The following is a 15,630-nucleotide window of genomic DNA, read 5'->3' as shown; positions in this document are numbered from 1 at the left end:
CTGAGGCTCAGCCCATGCCTGCACAGAAATCCTCAGTGTTAGCACCTTGAAGGGTGTTGACAGAGGCATATTTTCAAAGCACTTAGCCTTCCAAAGTTCCATAGAAACCTATGGAACTTTGGAAGGCTAAGTGCTTTGAAAATATGCCTGATAGACACATACAGTACTGCTCTCGATGTTGGAGGGAGAAAGCTTCCCCAGAGTTGGAGGATAGGGCTGCACCTTGGAGTTCTTTGGGGCATGGATATGGTTCCACTGAGCCGAGACAGGCACACTCATTCAGCCAGGTCCAAGTATGGTGAAGAGTCTTAAGTGGGACTGACCATTCATGGGACTCGGAGGAGGACCCATTGTTTCTTGGAGGGGAGGAGTCTTATGGGATATCCTCTGATCCCATCCCACCTGAAGAGAGAGGTAAATCTCCACCTGAGGGTCTCTCTCTCACTGTTTTTTTTAGGGAGATGGCTTCTGCCATTCCATTTAAGTTAGAGATGGAGGAAGAGCCTAGAGCAGAAATGTTAACTGTCCTAGAGTGAGTCTTCTCCTAAGGACGAGGTCACAGTTCCATTGCATCCTATCCTTTAAAGATGCACTGAAAAAGAACTGGGAGTCTCACCTCTCAGTGCAGGTTGCACTTAATAAGGTGGATACGCAGTATCGTATCTAGGAGGCTCCCGGGTTTGAGGGCCTAGTTGCTTCAATTCTCTAGTGGTCGAATCCACCTTCACACGAGCTTAGGAGTTCAAGGACTCATGCCTTGGTGCCCTCTGGTAGGAGAGGCTCAGACACGGGACTCGTTTTGGAGGAAACCTTTTCAGACCTCGATGCTTATTGCCTGCATCCAGCCCTATCAGCTCTATACGAGCCTTTACTTGCAGCCTTTGGTCCGCAATACACCAAGTCTTGCGGATTCCCTCCCACAGGAGCAGGCAGTATAGTTTTGCCAATTAGCCATTAAACAGCTGAACTGTAGAAAGTATCTGGCCAGCGGTGCGTACAACTTTTTTGTATATTACTCTAGACTCTCCACCATGACTGGGGATGTACAGACTCTCATGGCTGCACCTCTGACCTAGAACCAGTAGTTCAGGAGAGGTTAGCGAACATTCCTTATCGAGGTGTCAACCTGTTTGTAGATAGAAGAGGTCGTGGACCTCATCAAGAAACATACAGATACCATCTAAACTCCTCCAGTTGTAGCCTTCTTTTCTAGGAGGTTTTCGAGTGGGCCTAGATAGCGACCCTACTACTCTGTGATGTAGATTTCCACCACTACCTCTCTAAGATTCCAAATATGACTGTAACACATAAACCTTATCCTATGATTCCCAAATGTGTCTGTAACACATGAACATTATCCTACCACACGTCACACTGTATTTGTTCTTACTGGACTGGGCGAATGCCTTTACGGTACCATGTAAGCCACATTGAGCCTGCAAAGAGGTGGGAAAATGTGGGATACAAATGTAACAAATAAATAAATACCCGACATGATAGCCAGTTCGGACAGGCAGTCCTGGAAAAATTGTTCCGTGTCTCGAATCCAAATCCTCTCCCTAGGCCCAATTTTGTTTAGTTCCTGGCTTCACCTTCGCAGCTAGTATGTAAATATTTTCAGGTTAATAGACTTCCAGGCCTTGACATTTCTCTATTCTCCTAGGATTATCTTCAGTGAGCCTGGTAGCTATGAATTCCCAGTTGTGAGAATACGAAGACCTGCTTGTTCTCGGAGAAAGTAAAGTTGCTCACCTGTTACTGTTGTTCTCTGAGGATTGTAGGCCAAGTATTCTCGCATATTTTCTCACCTCCCCTTTAAGTTGTATTCTTTAACTATCGTATATGATTGAGGGACCAGTTCCTGCGCAGTGGAGTTTTACTAGAAATTTCTCAAATTTGTCAGCATCTGCACCGGTCGCCGTCGGATGACATCACCCAGCTGTGAGAATTCTTGGCCTGTTGTCCTTGGATAACACCTGCTATGGGTGAGTGCTTTTCTGGCTGGTTATGAGGAAATGATAGCCTTGCCTGGTATATAGAGAAGAGTTGGGCTGCTTTGATCCTCAGGGACCCTAAACTGTGAAGAATATATATGAAATTGACTTGCTGTACCGTTGATAGAATTGTATTTTTTTTTTTTGTTACATTTGTACCCCGTGCTTTCCCACTCATGGCAGGCTCAATGCGGCTTACATAGGGCAATGGAGGGTTAAGTGACTTGCCCAGAGTCACAAGGAGCTGCCTGTGCCTGAAGTGGGAATTCACACTACTTCTCATATTATTAGGGATATCCTGAAAATGACTGGTTTGAGGCCCCCAATTCTTGTTCGAGTATCCAGCAAGATATTAGAGACTGATCAACCTTCTGTGCTGAAACTGTCCCCAAATTCTTTTTCTGCCTGGTTTCGGTTTTGACTGAAATGCTTTCTGATATGGCTGAAAATGACCATGTGTTTTTTGGTTGAAGCTGAAAATTTGTGCTTTGTCCCGTTTGCTTCCCTATTCCCCCCCCCCCCCCCCCCCCCCCCGAGTAGAAGTTGCCCTTGCTTCTGGTTTCCCCCCTCCCCCTGTGGACTCCCTGGGGCTATTTTACAATCCCTAATGGTCTAGGGGTATAATTAAGGCAGGAGAGATCCCCCAGGTAGTCATGTCTGTTCCGGCTCTGCTCTGAAAATGGCTGCCACAACTGGGACATCACTCCTGCCCTGACTACAGCAGGAAATGTAACGTAGTCCTGGGGGGAGGGGGGGAGGCACTACTCTTTGTATTCTTTTTTTTTTTGTTGTTGTTTTTATTCTTGGGTTCATACTGTGATTGCAAGTGATGCAGTTATGATCTTGCACAATAGTTTATATGGTAAATAAAGTGTTCCAAATAAATACTTTTTTTTAATGCAAAATTTTAGCAGGAATTTAAGTCTGTAAATTTGAGGTGGTGAGCTCCTTAGGAATTAGCCTCTCTGTGTATTAATGATGTCCGTTGTCACTTCAAGTTGGCGCAGAGTCAGCCATTGTAAAAGTACTGTGGCTTTTAGTTTATTTTCATTTGCTACAGTCCATGTCTGTAGAGGCTATTTTGATTAGAGGTAAAATATACTGCATTGTATTGTGGTTTGGCTACTGTGGGTTTAGCAGAGGGATGCAGACTGGAAGCTGTTACAGTCCCCAGCTGGTTCACCTTTACACAACCAAACTTGAGTTTTCTGTTTCGGTTGAAACTAGGTGATGAGTTTTGGCCAAAAACTTTCAGACGGTTTCAGTGGCAATTTTGTTTTTGGGTGAAACTGAAAAAAGCAGTTTTGATCCGCCTCTGCAAGAAATAGTTATGCTTGGATGAATATGACAGTAGCTTGTTTTCTATTCATATTCTTGCTATTGTGTAATTCTCTTCCTCCCCCTCTTAAAAATGTATATATAATCTGCCACATGCTATATAAGGTAACATGAATATCTTATGATATACTGCTTAAATTGCAATTGCTGAAATGAATTAATTAGATAGTACTCACTATCTGTTAACTTGCATTGTCTGGTTTTTAGCTAGTTTGATAAACTCCTTTTGGTGGTGTCAGCTGAAGAGGATTTTGATAACAGTACATGTATTGTTGCTGTGCTCAGGATTGTTAATGTTATAATGTTGACCACCCAAGCAGAGAGAAGTCTTTTTACCCCCTGTTTGTTTTTCTTCTCCAGTGACATAGAGATCTCTCGGGCACAAAGTCCAAAAGCAGTTGATGTGCTTGCCAAGGAGATAGGCTTGCTTGCAGATGAAATTGAAATCTATGGCCGAACTAAAGCCAAAGTACGTCTCTCTCTGCTGGAAAGGTTAAAAGAACAACCAGATGGAAAGTACATTTTGGTTGCTGGGTAAGACTAAGCAGTGCACAACTACCTTCAACTGTATTTAGTCTGTTGGATTAACCTAATTCATTTTTAAAAACTGAGGTTTAGAAAATTATATTTCAAATATACTTGCATAAAAGGGTTAAGGGTCATAGATTTGATATACCGCCTTTCTGTTAGTACAACCAAAGTGGTTTACATATATACTAAATGCAGGTACTTTTTCTATCCCTAGTGAGTTTACAATCTGAGTTTGTGCCTGGGCCGATGGAGGAGTAAGTGACTTGCCCAGGGTCAAGGAGCTGCAGTGGGAATCAAACCTAGATTCCCCAAGTTCTCAGCCCACTGCACTAACCATACATATATATTCCCTCAAAAAGATCCAAAATGGTTTTATATCAAAACAAAAATGAAGAAAAACCACCCGATAGTGTGGATTTGTGATATGCAGTATATCAGTATAAGCCTGTAAGAAACTGTAAAGCAAAAAAAGGAAGGCACAGATTATACTTATACTAAAGTCTGCTCAGCTGCAAACTCAAGTAAAGAGGAAGATCAACTAATTGAAAGAATAAAAAGAGGAAGAAAAAGAACTAGAGATGAGAATTCCTAGCCTCAAAAATGTACCTCATAAATTTCATCCACTAATCCATCCCTCTCTTCCTACTTATACCTGAAAAACATTAGATATAATTAATCGTACCTTTTTGTCAACTAGAAATGTTTCCAAACAGAGAGGATCTAAAAATCATATAATTGTGCACTGGAGGCTGACCAGGCATTTAAAAAAAAAAATAAAAAATCCCAATCGCTGAGATTCCAGCTTTCATTTGCACAAAGGTCACTCTCCTACAATGTGTGGCACAAGCCACTTTGGAGAAGACCTTCATCTTTGTCCACAAAATTATTTATTTAGTAAGATTTCATATACCTCCTTTTACATTAACATTAAGCCAGTGTACAAAATGGAAAAGTTAAACGATATAAAAAAGGCACACAATTTATGACAACAAAACTACTACTACTACTACAAATCATTTCTACAGCGCTTCCAGTCATACGCAGCACTTCACAATTGAATATGAAGAAAAGACAATCCCTGCTCAAAAGAGCTTACAATCTAAATCAGGACAGACAGACAGGACAAACAAGGGATAAGGCTAGGACAGACAGATAGGACACATATGGAAAGGGGACTATTGAAAACACACAAGAAGGAGGGAAAGTATAGCACAACAAAGATATTCTAGAAGATTACAATAATTAGAGACACAAAAGGTAAAATAAGAAGACATCATACTACTGGCAAGATGCCACAGGTAAACCAAGATCCACCAAGTCAAAATAGCTATGGCTTAAATTGGGTAAAAAATGAAGATGAAAAGCCATGTCTTAACACCCAACTTAAACTTCTTATATGAAGCTTTCTGTCTTAAAGGGCAGGCATTCTAAAGTTTTTGGAGCCACACAACCAAAAGCTGTATACTGAGAGATGGCAAAATGAAGCTTAGATATTGTCAGTACAGTCTGTAGATATGTTTGGGAAGATCATAATGTATGAACAGGAGAATAAGCAGAACTTATCTTTTTTTTCTTACTGAAATATTTCAAAATCAATAAATTATCCAGTTCTGACAGAAGAGAGACAAGAAGTGTAGCTAAAACAGAAATATTATCCAGAGAGGCTTCCAAGAAGCCAGCCAAGTCAAAACTCTTGAAAGCGCATAACTTATCAAGCCCATCTTCAGTCCCATCAACTGTAACCACATTTTTTAGACAAATAACATTTATTTCTACAGTAAATGTTATCTGGTTTTGGTTTCATGAGTTAACCTCTTTGTTTACAGTTCTGGTGTTCACAATTCTGGTACTCTTTCATTTAAAAGACAAACGTTTATTAATTCTAATGATCAGTTTTCAAGTATTACTTGAAAATGTCAACCAAAACTGAATTCTGTATATGGAACAGGTAAAAAGTAGAAAGCCTGTCTCTCTCATATTTATCTCACTATCTGCCTCTTGCTCTTCATCTGTCGGTATATCTATCATCATTTTAAATAAGTTAAAAAGAGGTGTAAGTTTCAAATCACTATCAGTTTATTTGATGTAGCAGTATTGTGGGGGAATAGGAAATACCTCAAGACACTGGTTCCCAAACCTGGTCCTGGAGGCACCCCAGCCAGTCAGAGTTTCAGTATATCCATGAGATAGATTTGCATGCATTGGAGGCAGTGCATGCAAATCTCACTCATGAATATTCATTGTGGGTATCCTGAAAACCTGAGTGGTTGAGGTGTCTCCAGGAGCTGGTTTGGGAACCACGTCCTCAAGGAGATGCTAGTAAAATAGGACGGACTAGGTGGAATGGAAGAGCAGTGAACCAATCTATAAATGAAGCTGTAGAACAAGCAACAAACACAAACTTAGATTAATCTATCAATTAGAAACTCCAATCCAGAGTGTATTTAGTTTTGCAAAGTAAGGACAAGAAAAAAAGAAGAATTCAGCTTTAAGAACATGCAAGATTCTCAGGATGTTTGGGTTCATAGGGAGAGGAATAACCAGCAGTAAAAAATAGGTGATAATATCTCTGTATAAGTCTGTGGTAAGATCTCATTTAGAGTACTATGTACAGTTCTGGAGACTGCACCTTCAAAAAGATATAAACAGGATTGGAGAGTGGCCAATGCAGTGCTGATTTAAAAAAAAAAAAAAAGGTTCCAGAGGAGATCCGGGAAATTATAGACCGGTGAGTCTGACGTCAGTGCCGGGCAAAATGGTAGAGACTATTATAAAGAACAAAATTACAGAGCATATTCAACAGCATGGATTAATGAGACAAAGCCAACATGGATTTAGTGAAGGGAAATCTTGCCTCACCAATCTACTACATTTCTTTGAAGGGGTGAAGAAGCATATGGATAAAGGTGAGCCGGTTGATGTTATGTATCTGGATTTTCAGAAGGCGTGACAAAGTACCTCATGAAAGACTCCATAGGAAATTGGAGAGTCATGGGATAAGAGGTAGTGTCCTATTGTGGATTAAAAACTGGTTAAAAGATAGAAAACAAAGAGTAGGGTTAAATTGTCAGTATTCTCAATGGTGAAGGATAGTTAGTGGGGTTCCCCAGGGGTCTGTGCTCGGACCGCTGCGTTATAATATATTTATAAATGACCTAGAGATGGGAGTAACTAGTGAGGTAATTAAATTTGCTGAGAACACAAAGTTATTCAAAGTCGTTAAATCACAGAAGGATATTGGAAAAATTACAAGAGGACCTTACGAGACTGGGTGTCTAAATGGCAGATGACATTTAATGTGAGCAAGTACAAAGTGATGCATGTGGGAAAGAGGAACCCGAATTATAGCTACATAAAGCAAGGTTCCACATTAGGAGTCACTGACCAAGAAAGAGATCTGGGTGTCATCGTTGATACATTGAAACCTTCTGCTCAGTGTGCTGTGGCAGCTAAGAAAGCAAATAGAATGTTAGGTATTATTAGGAAAGGAATGGAAAACAAAAATGAGGACATTATAATGCCTTTGTATCGGTCCATGGTGCAACCACACCTCGAATATTGTGTTCAATTCTGGTCGCCGCATCTCAAAAAAGATATAGTGGAATTAGAAAAGGTACAGAGAAGGGCGATGAAAATGATAAATGGGATGGGACGACTTCCATATGAGGAAAGGCTAAAGTGGCTGAGGCTCTTTAGCTTAGAGAAAAGGCGGCTGAGGGGAGATATGATAGAGGTCTATAAAATAATGAATGGAGTGGCACAGGTAGACGTGAAGCGTCTGTTTATGCTTTCCAATAATACTAGGACTAGGGGGCATGCGATGAAGCTACAGCGTGGTAAATTTAAAACAAATTGGAGAAAATCTTTCTTCACTCAACGTGTAATTAAACTCTGGAATTTGTTGCCAGAGAATGTGCTAAAGGCGGTTAGCTTAGCAGAGTTTAAAAAAGGTTTGGACGGCTTCCTAAAGGAAAAGTCCATAGACCATTATTAAATTGGACTTGGGAAAATCCACTGCTTATTTCTGGGATAAGCAGCATAAAATGCATTTATCTTTTTTGGGATCTTGCCAGGTATTTGTGACCTGGATTGGCCACTGTTGGAAACAGGATGCTGGGCTTGATGGACCTTTTGTCTGTCCCAGTATGGTAATACTTATGTACTTATAATTCACCCTATTACTATGATATAAGTTGTACCCTGGTATGGCAGTGTCCCACTGGTTATCCTCCTCCTACCAGGTCTCAGAGATGACTATTGTATCTAATTTTTCATTTAGTGTAATATATTCCAGCTCTCCAATCTTATTTCTTAGGTTTCTGGCATTCGCATATAGACATTTCAAACTGTTTGTTGTTCCTATTTACATCTTGCTCAGCAGTTGACAGCAATTTTTTGTCTTATTTTTATTTAAAGACACCTGGTCTATTATGGTCTCTATTGCAACCTCGCTTATTAGTATACCATATCTTCCCTGTTTTGATGATATCTTTGAAAGATACCTTGTTCTAAACCATGTGCTTTTGAACGACTGTTGGCCTTCCCCCAGTTTCTAGTTTAAAAGCTGCTCTATCTCCTTTTTAAATGCCGATGCCAGCAGCCTGTTTCCATCCTGGTTAAGGTGGAGCCCATCATTCTGGAATAGGCTTCCCTTTCCCCAGAATGTTGACCAGTTCCTTACAAATTTAAAACCCTCCTCCCTACACGATTGCCTTATCCATGCATTGAGACTCTGGAGTTCTGCCTGTCCCTTGGGCCCTGCATGTAGAACGGGGAGCACTTTGAAAAAATGCTACCTTAGAGGTTCTGGATTTAAGCTTTCTACCTAAGAACCTAAATTTGGCTTCCAGAACCTCTCTTCCACAGTTTCGTATGTCATTGGTACCCACATGTACCAAGCAAGCCGACTCCTCCCCAGCACTATCTAAAATCCTATCTAGGTGATGTGTGAGATCCTCCACGCACTGGGCAGGCAAGTGACCTGACGATCCCTCACGTCCAGCAGCCATCCAGCTATCTACATGCCTAATGATCGAACCACCAACTAGAACACCTGTCCTAACCCTTCCCTCCTGGGCAGAAGGTCCTGGAGGTGCATCCTCAGTGTGAGAGGATATTGCATCCCGTAGTGGGCTGGTCCTGGCTACAGGATTACTTCCAGCTGCATCAGGGTGATGCTCTCCTTTTAGAAGACCTTCCTCCTCCAAGGCAGCACAGGATTGCCAGGCTGGAAGTGGGACTTCTCTACGTCCCTATAGGCCTCCTCTATGTACCTCTGTTTCCCTCAGCTCTTCCACTACTCTCTAGGCTCAATAGTCAGTTTAAAGTACAATTTCTTGTCTTGCAACTTTGAGTAATCCTTCCTTACAGTAATGTGGGATAAGGAGTTTAGTTTATTGTTACCTAATATACCACTGTTTGGAGAATCTGTCGCAGTGGTTTACAAATATAATAATGTAGGAGGGGTTAGAGTGAAAGAAAAAAAAGATAGTTATATCATCTAAACAGAAATGAAAATAAAAAGTAAAGAATTATGCTGTAAAGGTTTATGCACCATCTGTGCTGTAGATTCCATTGCTTTTTCCTTCCTGTTTTAAGTAACAATGCGTATGCTTTCAAATTTTCCTAAATAGGGTGTAGGAGGGTTCTAAATGTAAAAATACAATCCCTTATCGAGGTTAAATGAATATGGTGAAAGGAGGGTACAACTAAAAGATTCTATTAAAGTGACCTCTGTGATCTGAGTGGAGTATATGGAATAATGTATCTAGTCAGAGATGAAGGTATTCTAGAATATGTACTAGAGAAATAATCTTGAAAGAAATCCTGTGAAGAATTGGTAACCAGGGTTCTTCATTTAATAACAGAGTGATATGATCCCATTTTCACGCCCCTTTAAGTAGCCTGATAGCAGAGTTCTGAAGCAATTGAAGGTGGCAAATATCAATGACACCAATTGTTTTAGTAAAAAGTTGTAATAATTTACATTGCTCAGTACTGTGGAAATTTATTAATCTCAAAACATCAGTAGTGAAGAAAGATTTGACTGACCAAATCATGCATAATTTGTGGTAATACTTTTAAAGTGAGATATGATATATGAAGTTTAAAGGTTAATTCCTCATCCAGAAAAACCCTTAGAATTTTTAAAGAGGCCCAGTTTATGGTACAGCTTGCCATCTGAATGTGAGATCTTAATGTTAATGTGTCTTGTTTCATTAAAGATCATCCCCTTTTGTGTGTGTGTATGTGTCTTTGTGTGTCTTTTCTGGGTTGTTTCATTTTATGCTCTTCAACCAGTTAGCCATTTCCACTAATGTTTCATTGAGAGAAGAGAGAGCCTGCCAGTTGGTAAATTCAATGGTAGTTATAATCTGAAAATCATCCCCATAAGCAGTACCTGTTAAGTGATTGTATAACTGTGAAAAGAGTTGTCATTAAAATGTTGAAAAGAATTGGAGCCACTAAAATCCCTTGTGGGACTCCACATGTTAGGTGGTAAGGAAAAGAGAATTAATCTTACCAGAGTACGGTATACAGTATAAGTCCTATCTTGAAGATAGGAAGAAAGCCAATTTAATATTGTACCTGAAATTCCGATGGATGACAATCTGGACATCAAAAGCGCATGATCAACTGTATTAAAAGCTGCTGAAAGCAGGGGCATAGCCAGACCTTGACGGGAGGGGGTCCAGAGCCCAAGGTGGGGGGGGGGGCACATTTTGGCCCGCCTCCCCGCCGCCGCCCTTCTGCAGCCGCTTCTGCCCCCCGCCACCGCTCCCACCCTGCCACTGCAAAGGTAGCTTGTCTGGTGGGGGTCCCCAACCCCCACCAACTGAAGTGTTTCCCCACACTGGTCTCACGTTGCCTGGCGCCCTGTTCTGTTTTCAGTCGCTGTGCATGCTCGTTTAATGAAATGCTCAGTTTCATTAAAACGAGCGTGCACAGTGACTGAAAACAGGACTGGGTGCCAGGCAATGTGAGACCAGCGCGGGACAAACACTTTAGCTGGTGGGGGTTGGGGACCCTCGCCAGCCAAACCGGGTGCCCCAGAGCCAATTTGGGGGGGCCCAGGCCCTGTGGCCCCCTGTAGCTACGCCACTGGCTGAAAGACTTCTCCTGGCAGCTGCCCATTCAGAAGGATTCAGAGGATATTTTGAGAATAAGTATAGCAACTGTTCCCGAACTGTGGGTCAAGACCCCAGATAGGGTCACATTATTAGTACAATGGGTCACAGAAACAAGGTTGCTTTTTCTCTCTGGACTTCCACTGTGATCTACACCTAATAGTGGTAGTTAGCATAGGGCCTGTGAGTGAATGTACATTCACGTGTCCCACCTCTTCTCCCATGTGGGCTTCCTCTTACACTAGAAACCCTGCAAAGTATTGAGGTCTGTGAGTTCAGATTGACATACAAGGTCCTGCACTGTTTGTTGCTGCTGTTGTCACCACCACAACTGCTGCTGCCTTTATGCTTTGGATAAGTGGGGGAGGAGAAAATAAGTGAGATGGCATGGAAGGGGAATGGAAGTCTGATACTTTGTTTTCACTATTGGAGGTCAAATTGAATAAAAGTTTGGAAGGACTGCAGTATAGGGTTTTGTGGTTATGAGGAAAGCTAGATCAGAATGAATGCTACCTGTCTTATCTGTTGCCAAGTTTTAGCACAAATTATTAAAATCACATTTTTCTTTTTCTTTTGTTCTTTGGAGCTGCTTAATTTAAACAGGAGACACACATACAGTGAAGTTGTCTAGCTTGAGCTGAAAATGTGTAATATGCGTTGCAGTACTCCAATCACACAGGAAAATGATCTTACATAGGAAATGTTCATCTGGCTGCCTTGAACTCAAATATTCCCATAATGTTGGTGATTTTTGTTTGTGCAATCTGTCATCAGAGTTTGTTGGCTTTTGTTTTTTAAAATCTTGTGTTACTTGGACTTTGTACAAATTGCTTGATTTTTTTTTTTTAATAATCATATTTTTATTATTAATAGGATAACGCCTACACCCCTTGGAGAGGGTAAAAGTACTGTCACGGTTGGCCTTGCACAAGCTCTGACTGCCCACACACGTGTTAATTCATTTGCTTGTTTAAGGCAGCCTTCTCAAGGCCCCACCTTTGGAGTGAAAGGTATTTAAATGTATCTAGATAATCTTTTCACACCTTGCTTAAACAATGAGGGAATGCACATTAGTTATATAAGAATGTGGCAGATTTTAAAGCACTCGGCCTTATTTTACCAGATGGTAGACTCATTATACAGAGCATTAAGACTGCTCGTCCTCCTAACTTGAACATCATGTAGAATGCATTCAGTATGTAAGGCTGTGATGTAGTTGAAAAGATTTACCAACTGCACAGTTATACATGTACATGGTATCCAGACCTGTTTCTTTTTATGCTTACTCCCTCCCCGCCTTCAGTCTCTTCAGCTATCTGACACCTCTGTCCCCTTTTACTGGAGATCATTTTGCCTTGAAGCTTTACCAGACTCATTGTTATCTTTCCACTTTTCACTTATTGCTTGGATAGGCACTTATTCAGCAAGGCACTCAATTGATACCATAACCACCCCCTTCCACTGCCTCCCTGTCCTCTTGTCTGATATTTCACCTTACCATTCCTGTAGTAGCTATCCTATCCTTGTATTTCTTGCATGTGCCCTTTCTTCCCATTTTTATTGTAAGCCCTTTGTGGCATGGAACTATCTTATCTGTTATCATGCTGCCTAATTTTCAGTCTGTGCTCACTCAATCAATACTCAAACATAAGGTATTTGTGTACATTGTTTCTCAATGTTAGCTTCCTTATCCCTCTAGACTAGTACAGACTAGTGAGTTATGTCCCCTTATCAGCAGGGCAGAGAAAAAAACCTGAAGATTCTAATGATGTCACCAGTATAACAGATGGTGCAGCAAGGATCCTGTCAATATTTCTCTGCCAGCCAAAAGAAGGGTCCGCACAGCTTCCACAAAAAAAGTCAAAGAGCAACACAAGAGTGGAAGAATGAAACGGTTCAAAAGTCGCAGGCAGATATGAAGTAAGAATTCCTCCAAAGTTTGTTTGCCAAAAAACCAATTATAATCCATAATATAGCAAAGAGGCAACACATGTGACCCTACACGGGCCGTGTTTCGACATAAAAGCCTTTCTCAGGGGGTCTAAAACATAAATAAAACTTACACCTCGTAAATTGAGAAGTGAAAAAATGAAATAAAACAAAATGAAATGGAATAAAACAAAAATATGTAAAAAGAGAATCGGTAGATATGAAAATCAGAAGGAATATAATGTGCAAGTACATGCAGAAAATGTGTGAATACAAGATGCTAAAGAAATGCTTGTAGGAATGCATTAAACCATGCCTTAAAGAAACTTGAAAGCAGTGAGAAGATGATAGTCGTGGATATCCTGTGCAGAAAATTAGCAAGACACTATGTGTAACAAAAAGAGATGCCATCAGTATGATGAGCCTAAAAACTATAAGGATGAGCCAAAAAGCTATTAACTAGACACCATATCCTATATAATAAAACTCACCCTCAACGTTCTGAGGACACTGACGTCAGTGTCACTTCGGGCACTTCCTTCGGGTTCGAAGGATTCATGGTGGTGAAGCCACCGAAATCACTGTCTCGGGCCCCGCCCTCGCGTCAAACATGATGACGTCGAGGGCGGAGCAATGGCATCACAGATCGAGGGCGGAGCAATGGCGTCAGTGGCTTCACAACGAACAAGGACTCAGGTGATGAAGGTGGCATGTGTTGACGAGGTGCGGAGCAATGGTGTCAGTCCCTTCACAACGACGAAGAGGTGGGTAGGGAGGGGGGGTTGGGGAGGAAAACCTTGCTAGCACCCGTTTCATTTGCTCCAGAAATGGGCCTTTATTACTAGTGTGTTATAAAAATGATATAACAAATAATAGAGAATGCGTGCTAAGGTAAGTGTATAAACTGATGTGCATGTCACTTTGGTCAGACCTATGAACTTCACTATTGGGGATAAAATGGATTTTCCAAAATTGCAGAGCTAAATGCTGGGGAAATACAGACACAGTCTTAAAAATCAAGAATTAAAATTGTTCAAAATGCTGGAAAAATACGGCTGTTAGGTTAAATTTCACTATTTGCGGACAATGTGCATTTTTGCAGGACAAAAATGCTAGAAAAATGCAGACAGTGTCTAAAAGCTAGAATTTGTAAAACTCTAGCACTGTGTGTGTCTGTCTACTCGTCTCTGGTTTGGTAGAAATAGGAATTTACTTGAAACAATGACCATCCTGAGTAGTAAACTGACCAAATGACAAAACATGATAAAAATAATTAAAATGAAATAAAACCTCACATTATATTGAGAATAAACTTTAAGAAATGTTACGCACTGTCTTACTGTGTCATTAAATGGATACTATAAACTGAATAAAAGTAAACCAGCTCAGATTAAGTGCCTGCAGTGGTTATGTATTCTCATTCTGTAGTCTAAACTGTAAAAGTTAAAATACCAAACCCAATTAATCTACATCTAGCCATGATAAGTTGAACTAAAATGTATTTAAACAATACCCCTTTCTTAATTTAAAAGTAGTAATTAAGTGCTGCAGGTATTTGTATGGCTGAAAACGCTGCCTCCTTGAGCTTTGAGCGATGCTACACCTAAAGCGTGAACATAAAAGTAAGGAATAAAATACTGCATGTTAACTCTTCAACTGAACATTATACTCAGATTGAAAGATTTATACTATTAGGTTGTTAATATGTTAGTAAACCGTTCTTGATTAAAGAAAAAAGAAAAATAATAAATGCTGTTGGCGTGTATATTGTGCTGTGTGCACATCTGTATTATGCATTTAGTGGCGCCGTGCTTGAAAAACAAAACATAAACCAGAATGAGAACATGTACTGGAACGTGAAAACATACCTTAAAGTGAAATTGTTCCTGCCTAGCATCGCTTGTGGCTTACTCAGCTAGAAACCTGCTTGTGGAAAACCGCCAAAATAAACGTTCAGAGTAAAATTACGTAGTGGTGTGCGTGATGAATAGCAATGAACTCATGCATATTAAAATGACGTATATATCTAATATGACGTGTGCGTCTGGTACTCATTGATAAAAGGGGCGGAAATGAGTGTTCTAACGTGAGGATGTGGAAGAAATGAAATTAATGAAACTTGTGTGTTTGAATACTGACATATATAGTGTGGGAGTTTATAAATCAAAAGAGAAAACGACTATAATGGTGAATACAACCCAGAAATGATTTAGATGTATAATATCTATTATAGATTAGAAAGACACAAAATGTTTTGCAAAGGAATAACAAAATGGTGCCATTGCCACAAAGCCTGAAAATATATTTGAGCATGACAAATATATGTATCAATATGTGAATATGATATATGTAGTTGTAAAAGTAAATTGCCATAATATTACAATATTAGTTATTTTCTAAATGTAATGAATGTATCATATAATAGTTACACAAATGAGATCATATTGTATCCTAAATATAAAGATGAGCAGTATTTTAACAATGGGAAGCAGAGAAACAAAATGCTCAGTACACTCTTTTCATATCTACTGATTCTCTTTTTACATATTTTTGTTTTATTTCATTTTTTCACTTCTCAATTTATAAGAAGTAAGTTTTTATGCATTATGTTTGTTTTAGACTCCTGAGGAAGGCTGTTATGTCGAAACACGTCCCGTGTAGGGCCACTTGTTGCCTCTTTGCTACATTATGGATTATCATTGTTTTTTTGG

At 40.1% G+C, this 15,630-nt stretch overlaps 1 protein-coding gene across 1 annotated transcript in view; it reads left to right on the top strand.

Moving 5' to 3' along the window:
* MTHFD1L (methylenetetrahydrofolate dehydrogenase (NADP+ dependent) 1 like) overlaps positions 1 to 15,630 on the top strand; it is a gene marked incomplete at its 5' end in the record, with an annotated part of 452,100 nt that overhangs the window by 105,322 nt on the left and 331,148 nt on the right. The window contains 2 exon segments of the mRNA XM_030195103.1: positions 3,693 to 3,866; positions 11,864 to 12,000. Of these exon segments, the coding sequence (XP_030050963.1) occupies positions 3,693 to 3,866; positions 11,864 to 12,000 (311 nt within the window).

The sequence above is a fragment of the Microcaecilia unicolor genome, chromosome 3 (genome assembly GCF_901765095.1).
Source record: "Microcaecilia unicolor chromosome 3, aMicUni1.1, whole genome shotgun sequence".
Lineage (NCBI taxonomy): Eukaryota > Metazoa > Chordata > Amphibia > Gymnophiona > Siphonopidae > Microcaecilia > Microcaecilia unicolor.
This window is presented reverse-complemented; position numbering and strand designations above follow the sequence as displayed.